The sequence below is a fragment of the Gopherus flavomarginatus genome, chromosome 6, assembly GCF_025201925.1.
Source record: "Gopherus flavomarginatus isolate rGopFla2 chromosome 6, rGopFla2.mat.asm, whole genome shotgun sequence".
In the NCBI taxonomy this organism is placed as follows: domain Eukaryota; kingdom Metazoa; phylum Chordata; order Testudines; family Testudinidae; genus Gopherus; species Gopherus flavomarginatus.
Genome location: NC_066622.1, coordinates 116,132,861 through 116,143,744, shown reverse-complemented (window position 1 = coordinate 116,143,744; position 10,884 = coordinate 116,132,861). Strand labels below are relative to the sequence as shown.

The 10,884-nt window shown below is 41.1% G+C and overlaps 1 protein-coding gene across 14 annotated transcripts in view; it reads left to right on the top strand.

Annotated features, from left to right (window-relative positions):
- The window catches only part of MKI67 (marker of proliferation Ki-67), a 37,094-nt gene extending 28,466 nt beyond the window's left edge, over positions 1 to 8,628 (top strand). The window contains exons 15-19 of one of the 14 annotated variants that reach the window (XM_050959256.1): positions 1,041 to 1,104; positions 2,750 to 5,238; positions 5,554 to 5,628; positions 6,091 to 6,349; positions 7,956 to 8,628. In XM_050959256.1, the coding sequence (XP_050815213.1) occupies positions 1,041 to 1,104; positions 2,750 to 5,238; positions 5,554 to 5,628; positions 6,091 to 6,349; positions 7,956 to 8,095 (3,027 nt within the window). In that variant the 3' untranslated portion in view covers positions 8,096 to 8,628. Of the gene's footprint in view, positions 1 to 1,040; positions 1,105 to 2,749; positions 6,350 to 7,955 lie in introns of all 14 variants that reach the window. The other 13 variants (XM_050959254.1, XM_050959251.1, XM_050959246.1 and 10 more) reach the window with 13 other exon arrangements.
- The last annotated feature ends 2,256 nt before the right edge of the window (positions 8,629 to 10,884 follow it).

Here is a 10,884-nt window from a genome sequence, read left to right as displayed (position 1 = left end):
GACCAGTTTACCAGGTGATCAAGACCACTCTCTATGATGTCAACCCTGTCCTGCTTGTTATTTATCACTCAGTCAGTCTGTGTCATATGTCAGTTTTATCAGCAGTGATTGTATATTTAATTCTAGATCATTGATGAAAATGTTGAATAACACCAGGCCTACCACCAATCCCTGCAGAATCCTGCTGTAAATACCACCATTTGCTAACAATTCTCCATTGACCACTACTTTTTTTTTTTTTTAAAGATCTGTCAGCTGGTTCTTATTCTATTTAATGTGCTTTATTGATATTGTATAGTGCTATTTTTTTAATCAGAATGTTGAATGATACTAAATCAAAAATGCCTTACAAAATTCTTAAGTATCTAAACAATTACCTTTCTCAACCAAACTTGTAATCTCAAAAGTGGATTAAATCAGGTTTGTTTGACAAGATCTGTTTTCCATACAATCATGTTTACTGGAATTAGTTGTATTTCTATCGTTTAATTCTTTATCAGTTGAATCTCATTTCAGTTTTTCAGTTATTTTGCCTGGGTTTGATGTAAGACTAACCAGCCTATAATTACCTGGGTCATCCCGCCTGTCCTTTTTAAATATTGGCACATGACCACTCTTCTGGACTTATGGCATTTACCTGCTATTTCAAGATTTATTAACAATTATCATGAGCAGGCCAGAGATCTTCTGAGCTAAGCCTTCTAGGGCTCTTGAGTGCAAGTTACCAGAGCCTGCCAATTTAAAAATATTTAGTCATAGCAGATGGTTTTTTAACATCCTCCCTTAGTTAGTAATGGGCTGGAAAGTAGCTCATCATCCTTATGTGATGAAAAGTATATTGTCCTGCTTCTTTTCAAATATAAAACAGAAATGTTAATACTTCCTGCCTTTTTTGCATCATTAACTGTTTTAACATCTCCTTCTAGTAGGAGGTCTATACCATTATTAGCATTTCTTTTCTTCTTAATATACTTAAAATCTCCTTCTTGTCCTTAGCCCTGACAGCCACAGATTTATTGATTACTATTTAATTTTGTTAGGTCAAAGTTACGGATCTCATGCAAGAAAATAATTCTCTTCATATTGATCCTAAAAGTGAACATGGTAAGTACAAATGTGAGCATTTTTAACGCTATTATTTATAATGTATCTTAAATATGTGTGTTTTTGGAAATGCCAGATAACACAGAAAATACTGAATTTAGTTTGTGCAGTGATAATTTTGAATACTTGCTGCTGGGAATTGGAATTTAAGAACGTAGTATGCTGATAGTAACATTTGTAGATCCACCAGCACGAAAATACTGCTGTTAAACTTCACTTAAAATTAAATCTCTTTTGAAAGACTTCCAAAAGCATATTATTCCGTTAACACTATGTTGGCTCAGAACTGAGTTGCAGGTAAGAATGTTATCTATTGAATCACCCTACACTACCTTGTGCATTTAGCTGTTATTTTCTTATTTGTACTAAATACAGCGGTACCCTTTCCTTAATGCAGGATCAACTTCCACATTTCGTGACTTTTTGGTTTTTGTATGTAGCTTTAATATTGCCTTAATGTAGATTTTGCTAAATATATACAAATGAGATTAACAGGATTTTGTGCTGCGTATCATTGGGATCCCAGGTCACCTTTCTTCCAGCTCAGCCTTCTCTTTCTGGTTATGGATTCTCCTCTCTGACTCTTTGCAGCAAACTCTCATCAACTTGGGCTGGTCAGAGGGTTGAAAGGTTCTCTCTAGCTGTGGAAACATGTCCCAGAATGAATCTCCCAGCCTCACTGTCAGGGGCAGCTCCAGGCACCAGCATGCCAAGCGTGTGCCTGGGGCGGCAAGTCACGGGGAGCACTCTGCCGGTCGCCGTGAGGGCGACAAGCAGGTTGCCTTCGGTGGCATGCCTGCAGATGATCCGCTGGTCCTGCGGCTTCGGCAGACCTCCCTCAGGTGTGCTGCCAAATCCGCGGGACCTGGGACCTCCCGCAGGCAAGCCGCCGAAGGCAGCCTGCCTGCTGTGCTTGGGATGGTAAAGTACCTAGAGCTGCTCCTGCTCACCATTTTTAAAAGCCAGTTCTAACACCTCTCCTGTCCTGCTAGAGAATTTCCACTGCTGCAACCAGCCTCCCTGCAGACCACCTGGAATTACTGGATTCTTACAGCCCAAGCACCCTCTTTAGTATACCCATTGTCCTTCCAGAGCACAATCATTAAATGTTAAGGACTTCTTTTGATTTTTCTGTGTGTGAGAAGCCTTCCACCAATGTGTGGTATATGACAATGTCATTGTCAGCCAATGGCTGATTTAATGGATGAGAGAATTTTATACATAGAATCCATAAAATCGATCAGAATTCATAAGTTGTACAGAGACAGATTCCCTGAATCATCGTAGTAACAGTAATTATATCCTTTATCAATGGTTATTAAACAGTCATGAAATAATCATATCTAAAGTATCAAATGTATTCAAGTTTCTCTCATTCTAAAATATGCGTATCCCAACCAATAAAATAACATTTGTTTCCTTTTCCTGTGTAATCAAAAAGCATTCATTGTTGAATCTGTAGAAGTCACTCAGATATCTTATTTAGAATATTAAATATACGTTAACTTACCATTTTAATAGAATCAAATAGTCCTATCCTAAGCTTAGAGGTAATTTTCATCAGGCATGTTGTGCAGTTATTTTACTAATTTTATTCTTGATCCTTTTGTTCTGTGTTTTTAATGAAAAATGTTACTTATTTTAGAATCCAGAGGAAATTATGAAAGAGAACTGAAGCGAGAGAAAAAAATGGAAGATTCACTTGAAAAAACATCACTCCCATTTGTGAGATCAAGGAATAGAAACATTAAAAATGAACAAGAATTGCAAGAAAGCCTTGAACATGCATGTATTTCACCTAAGGCGTCAGAAATTGTGAAAAATATAGAAAATATTGAAAAAGAAAAAATGAGTGATAGCTCTCAGACAGAGAGCCATAATCTCTCAAATTCAGTAATCTCTCTTTTACTTGCCAAAATAGATCCAGTTCAGGAACCAGCTATGCAATTGCAAAGAGAATTAAACCAAGATTTGAAAGATAGTGATGATAAAGAATTGCTTTTTGAAAATTCTGTTGCCCCACAATTAAATCTTATCCAGGAATCTATCGATTTGTCCAGTAAAGACAAAAAATCTGCAAGGGCAAAACAGCAGAAAATAGAAATAAAAGAGAACCCCTTGTCGCTAAGAGAATGTGAAGAAAATCTAAAGAAGAATGTAAATGTACTAGAATTACCAGTTCTGATGAAAGAGAGGATTGAAGACCAGAAGGAAGAGGCTGTTGCTTTCACTTCTGTAGTTAAAAATCTAGGAAGAAAAAAGAGAACCAATCAGTGTATGCAAGAAGAAATTATTTCAAAAATTCATGTTCACAAACAACTTGACAAAAATAAGGAAGCTGTTTCCTCAGTAGAAATAAATGGAACTTTTCATAGCTCCAGAAGAGATAAAAGGAGTCTTGAGTCTCATGATAAAGATTCTTTAGTGCTACAAAGAGAAACTACAAGTATGAAACAGAATTTGCAGACTGTGCATCAGTCTGTCACAAATCATATTTTAATAATGGAAAATGATCAAAGTCTGAAGACAGCAAATGTATCTAGTAGCAGTAAAAATGTAAGAGGGCACCCTCTGCAAACAGGGCTTATAGCACTTGAAGATAAGTCTGATCAAGATAGTGTAAAAAATAATGAAAAGGTGGCTCTGTCAGTTAGGAAGAGGTCTACAGGGGAGAAAAAATTAGAAATGCTAGAATTATTAGTTCCAGCTAAAAGAACCAGAAGAGGGAAAACTGAAGATAACAAACAGGGATTTACAGATGATGCAAAAGAAAAACCCCAAAGACAGACAAGAAGGAACCCTTGTAGAGCAGAAACAGAAAAGTGCATACAAACAGATAAAAAGGATTTTGCCAACAGTATCATTGAGGCTGCTGCAGTAAAAGAATCTGAAATCAATAAACCAACCCTTGAAATTATGGTAACAGAGATGAAAGGAAGAAAATCTTTGAGAGTAAAATCAAGAAAGCAATTAGAGGAAACAAAGAACGTATGTACAGAGATGGGACCTGAAAATGTAAGATGTGTCCAGGAAACCAAGAAAACATCAAAAGAAACTGTAGTTAAAACACACAAATCTATAAAAAATGAGACCAAAGCATCTCAGGGAAACAAGGAAGCAGAAACAGGTCAAAGCTTAAAGTTAAAGAAGTCACATTTTGAAAACACAAATGAAGCACCACTTGATGTTCATAGCTTGCAAGCAAACAGGAATTCAATACAAAAAACTAATCAAACACGTGGAAATAAGAGATTTCAAAAAGGTATATTGGACATTAAGGAAGGTGAATTTGCCAAGAATGAAAAAATGATACCACAGAATATATCAGAAACTGAACCAGAGACAATTTCTACAAAAGACTCCCTAGGATCTCTACAGACAGTGCAAAGTTCCAAAACCAAGGAAGCCTCAAACAATCCAACTGTTGCAATGGTATACGGTCCTAAAGATGATGAGAAAACTGTTCTTAGACATGGAAAGAGTATAAGGAAAGGTGATGGCAAACAGGAAGCATCTGAAACCAAACAAATAGAGATTTTAGAAAATAATCCTACAGAAGCAAATGAAAATATACCAAGAAGGGACAGAGGGAAAAAAGTTCATTTTGAACTTGAGGAAGCCAGTTCTGCTTCTCTCAGAGGAAAACAAATTTTACCTGAAGGTAATGATAAAGACCAAAATGAGACTTCAGAAAACATTCCTTCTCAAGCAAATGAAAATCTCTCAAGAAGGGGCAGAAGGAAAGAGGTTGATCTCTCACCACATGCAGTTAGTTCCACTTCTCTTAGAGAAAAATACAGCTTGCCAGAAAGTGATGCCAAAAAAGAAGCTGCTAAAAAAGACCAAGATGCAGCTTTGGAATCTACTGCTTCCCCAGCGAAAGAGAATACATCTAGAAGAGGCAGAAGGAAACAGGTTGATCATAAAGTGCTGGCAGCTAATTCCACTTCTTTTGGACGAAAATTCAGCTTGCCAGGAGATGAAAATGTGCCGTTGGAAGCTATTATTTCACCTAAAAAAGAGAAACTATCAAGAAGGGGCAGAAGAAACCAAGTTTCTCTCACATCTCAGGCTGCTAGTTGCACTTCTCTCCAAGGAAAAAGCAGCTTGCCAGAAAATGATGGTAAAGAGAAGGTCCCTAAAGAAGACCAAAATGTGCCTTTGGAAAATACTACTGAGGCAAAAGCTAATCCACCAAGAAAGGGCAGAAGGAAACAGGTTGAGCTCACAACACAGGCAGCTAGTTCCACATCTCTCCGAGGAAAAAGCAGCTTGCCAGAAAATGATGGTGAAGAGAAGGGTCCTAAACAGGACCAAAATGTGCCTTTGGGAAATACAACCGAGTCAAAAGCTAATTCACCAAGAAAGGGCAGAAGGAAACAGGTTGAGCTCACAACACAGGCAGCTCGTTCCACTTCTCTCCGAGGAAAAAGCAGCTTGCCAGGGAAGGTTCCTAAAGAAGGCCAAAATGTGCCTTTGGAAAACATTACATCCCAGGCATCAAAAAGGGGCAGAAGGAAACAGGTTGCGCTCACAACACAGGCAGCTAGTTCCACTTCTCTCCGAGGAAAAAGCAGCTTGCCAGAAAATGATGGTAAAGAGAATGGTCCTAAAGAAGACCAAAATGTGCCTTTGGGAAAGACTACTGAGGCAAAAGCTAATCCACCAAGAAAGGGCAGAAGGAAACAGGTTGAACTCACAACACAGACAGCTACTTCCTTTTCTCTCCGAGGAAAAAGCAACTTGCCAGAAAATGATGGTAAAGAGAAGGTTCCGAAAGAAGACCAAAATGTGCCTTTGGAAAATATTACTTCCCAGGCATCAAAAAGGGGCAGAAGGAAACAAGTTGATCTCACAACACAGGCATCTAGTTCCACTTCTCTCCGAGGAAAAAGCAGCTTGCCAGAGAAGGTTCCTAAAGAAGGCCAAAATGTGCCTTTGGAAAATATTACTTCCCAGGCATCAAAAAGGGGCAGAAGGAAACAGGTTGATCTCACATCACAGGCAGCTAGTTCCACTTCTCTCCGAGGAAAAAGCAGCTTGCCAGAAAGTGATGGTAAAGAGAAGGTTCCTAAAGAAGACCAAAATGTGCCTTTGGAAAATACAACTGAGGCAAAAGCTAATCCACCAAGAAAGGGCAGAAGGAAACAGGTTGATCTCACATCTCATGCAGCTAGTTCCACTTCTCTCAGGGGAAAACGTCACTTGCCCGAGGATGAAAAGGCAGCCAAAAAATTAAAATCAGGTATGGCAATGATTTATTGTCAGTTACCTAATGTAATTGTTTAATTTTTGAAGGTGAGTGAATGCAAACTATTGCATGCTTTAGATAAGAAAGTTTATCCCTGATCTTGCATGTAACTTTATGTTGTGAATAAAAGTGATAAAATTTACATTACTGTAGGTCCCAATACTTCAATCTTAAAAATTTGTTGCCTCAGGGATACTTAGTACATGTTTGTATAGCACCTAGCACCTTTGTTACTGTAAATCTGAAGTCCTCAAAATTTTTTGTATTATGAATCACCTTCCCCTCAATCTATTTGCAATTGTACAACATCTCTGTTTCAATTACAATTGTTAACATGAAAAAATATTAGGAAAATATTTAGATAACTGTTTTCAATGTGATAGTTGTCAATTGTAAAAGATCACCGTCTTTTTCAACTTATGTATGTTCCTTCTCATCCTTCTTCTCTGCCTGGTCCCCTCTTCCCCTGCATATGCTCTTTTGCTGTCTGATCCTCCAATCGCATGCTCATACTACCCTCCCCCTTTTTTCCCTTTACATTTGCCCTTTTGTCTTGTTCCTTTTTCTCAATCTTTTCTCCTGCCGTCTGGTTCCCTTGCCTGCTTCCTGCTCCTGCTATACAGGCTTGCTTTGGTGCCTGATCTTCTGCTGCACTAGGCACCTGATTCCTTTCTTCTGGACAATGTTCTTCTGCTGGAGGTCATCTTTCCACCAAGCAACTTTTGACGGTAGCTACCATCTCTGGTGCCATTAGTGACTTTGTTCTGGGATCAGCACCTGTTTCCTCTGGATTTGAGATTCCTATGCAGGTGTCTAGTCTTTTCTTTACAATGAAGAGCCTGACCTGCCTGCTCTTTGTGGACCCAAAACCACTGCTGTATATTCTAATGCAGGGTTTTCCTTTGCTTTAATATTTTTATTGGGTGTCTTTTTTTAACTCGTATGTAAAAACTAAAAAATCACTAAAATAAAGTACCAAATTGGGTTTATGGTATAACTTTGGGACTAATACTGGACAAAGACCCCAAGAATCAAGTGCAGCCAGTTATTTTGGTTGGAACCTTAGCCTTTAGTAAAAGGCTTAAACCCACAAGGCAGCAGGAATGTTGGCAGCGTGCTTACTGAATGGTGGCCTGCATTCACCATGTCACAGCACTATCTTTGGACATTTATGGTGATTTATGAGTGTCATCTGCTGCTCCACCATAGGCTTTTAGTACAATCATCAAATTGTCCATGACTGCTTATTCAACAGGCTTCCCTGCATATATCACAGCTAACCACAGTATCTGAAGTCCGTTTGTGCAGAATGGACTACCATGGTTGCAAAATGGCACATAAGAAAAATAACTAGGTTTAGTGCACTTATTAATGTTAATCTGGTTTCAGAAATAGCTGTGAGCCTTCAGGGATCTATTTTAAAGGATGCTGGTTGTGCAAAAGTGTAGCTTTCATAACTGGTTTCTTGTTTTCCTGGGTATTGTCTCTGGGATATATTTATTAGGGATATTTTTCTTTAAAACAGCATAGCTGAATATTTGAATTTCAGCTCAAAAGTTTGATTTATTATCCAAATTTACAATTAATATTTTTTTTACAGAGTGTGGTGAAAGTATAACTCTGCAGAAAGAAACAAGAAACAAAACTAAAGGAGAACTTGGCCAAGGTGGTATAAGCATGATTCAGAGTGCTGGAGGAACAGAAAGGAAAACAAGAACAAGTGCAAGAACAAGAAAATAACCTCCTTAATAGTTGTAGAGCCAGTTTTGAATTTTTTTCAGTATTTGATTTTGCAGTTTTTTTACGTACTTAGATTTGATAGAGTTGTAAAGCATTCCGTGAATTTAGGTATAATGGAGATATGTTTATCTGTTTGTATAAGTAGAAGAGATACCTCTTTAAATGGCATAATTCAGCCAAATATATTTGCTTTCCAAACTGTTGTGAGCTTGTGAAAAATTACAGCAACCAAAAAAATTTGTGTGCCAACACTGATGCCTCCTTTCATTGATGATCATTTCAGCAGTCTGGAAGTTGTATTACTTTGCTGAATCTGCCCATATGTAATTGTACGTTCTTATCTAGTTAGCGTAATTTTGGGATACTGAAGTTTTATTTTTTCATGAAAGTTCTGTAAATATCCTTTTAAAAAAGTCTACAAGTTTTTATTGGCAAAACTATTATGTGGGAATTCTGATTTAACAGCTTAAATTGACTACTGCAAAAAATGCAAATAGATTTTTATAAGAGTTAATAAATTTTGTAAATGTTAATTAGATATGTGATTTTATTTTGTGATTTAAGCATACTTTTAGTTATAAGTATATTAGGAAAACTCAAGATTTATGTATAATTACTATTTTTTCTCACAAGCACAGTGTCAGCGTTATTCCCCCATTCCTCTAAATGACCCAGCAGGCTTATGGAAGCATTTCTTATATATGATGGGTCTCCTAGAATATTGGTTGTCCCCTAGTTTGTGGGGGAAGACTGCTGTTTGCTCTGCAGCAGGTCCAATTGTACATGATTGCTAACACCAGACAGCCTGCAGAACTAAATGGACAAAGAGTGGGCATCTTAAAGCAATGAGGCTGCTCTTTCCCCAACTCCTCCTTTTCAAAGGAGTGTTGTTCTGTGTTTTGTATGCAGTTAATTTAACATCATCCAAGTGTTTTCAGCATCCAAGGACCATGTAGATATGTACACACTAACTAAAGACTATTATTCTTATTCGAGTGATTGCTCATGTGTATTCCACAGTAGGTGTGCATTCATGCCACGTGCACTGATGCTGGAGGTTTATCCCTAGCAGTACTCATACTGGGGGGAGCATCGCTGCTACCCCTGGAGTGGTGCCTCTATATTGCGCTATAAGGGGAGCTGCGCGTTCCCCCCCACCCTCAGTTCCTTCTTGCCGCCAGTGAAGGTAGTTGAAACGTCTTGCTTCAGGCTTGCTGCAGCTTCTCTAGTTGACCTTAGTGGTACAGTTACTTTTCGTAGTTCTTCAAGTAGTTAGAGTGGGTTCGGGGCGTGCCCTGTGCCCCAGGCTTCAAGTCATGCGACTCCTGTTGCCGTTCTATGCCCAACAGTGATCTGCACGCTGAATGTCTTCGCTGCTTGGGTGAAATTCATGTGAGTGAGCGCTGCAAGATCTCCAGGTCATTCAAGCCGCAGATTAAGAAGGAGAGGGACATCAGGCTTTGCGCTCTCCTGATGGATTCGGCGGTGGCCCCTACCCTGGCATGCCGAACGGACTCGGCGCCCAGCACTGCATCTTCGGTGTGTAGTGAAGTCCCCTCCATTAGCCGGCACCACTCCCCTTCCAAGAAGCAAGGGAAGACTTCCATCTCACAGCAGCGCCAAGAAAAGGAGAGGAGTGAGGCTGGTCCCGAGCCGGACAGCCCTCAATCCCCCCTGGGCCCTAGGCCTCCGACTCATGTTGAGTGGAGCAGCCCAGTTCCATCCGCGCGTGCCTCCCCTGCGGAGAGGATGCCATTGCCGGAGGCTGCACAGGCTGCGCAAGATATCTTGATAACTGGGGCACCACCGGTGTCGGTCCTGAGGCAGGCCGCCACTGGGTGCTCATCAGACCTCCCCGGCACTGCGCAGCTCTCGCTCCGAGGACTGATCCTTACCTCCTTCCATGTGGTCTTCTCACAGCTCACGCCAGCCCTCTACACCAGTCAGGTTGACCGGCTCGCCGCTCGAATGGAAATCTTGAGGCCCCTCCACACTGTGCAGTGTTGGTCTCAGGCACCGTGACAAGCGCTGCAGACACTCTTCCTCACATCGCAGCTCCTGCAGCTAATCCCGCCATTGACGTCGACACTCTCACTCGAGTTCCCGCTCTGCTAGGCATCGTACTCGGGACTTCTCTTGCAATTCACCGGCACCATAACATCGTAGCTCCTGGTGCTGAGGCGAGTACTGGAGCAGCACTTCGGACAGGTACCTTGTCAAGGTCCCGGTCCTGCGGAAGGCACCGTTGTAGGCACCGTTGCTCTCGCCGCTCCTATGAGACTGTGCTCTTGACGGTGACCTCAGCATCGGCAACTAGCTGCCCATCACCAGGTCGTGTAGCTCAGCTGGACCAGACGGCAGCACTGCACCCACAAATTGGTCAGTGGCAAGGGGCACCATGGCAAGAACAGTGGTGTCAACGGGCACCGTGGCTGCAGATGCCCGCCCAGATGGGAACCCCCTCAGTGCCCGGAGCATCCCAGACACCTTCAGCTTCCCCTTCTCAGCAGAGGGACAAGTCAACAGGTCCCAAGTTGGCGGCCCCGTGCCTGGACTCCGACCGGGGGACCTACCTCCCAAGACTCGGCTCTGCACCAGATGATGCCATTATGGCACCACCACCCATTCCACAGGAGGACTTGAGGGCGCATCAAGACCTCCTTAAGAGGGTGGCCTCCAACCTCCAGCTCCAGACTGAAGAGACGGAGGGCCCATCGGACTCCCTTTTCAATGTGCTGTCATCCTCGGCACCAGGCCATGTAGCACTGCCTCTCCACCAGGGAGTAGCA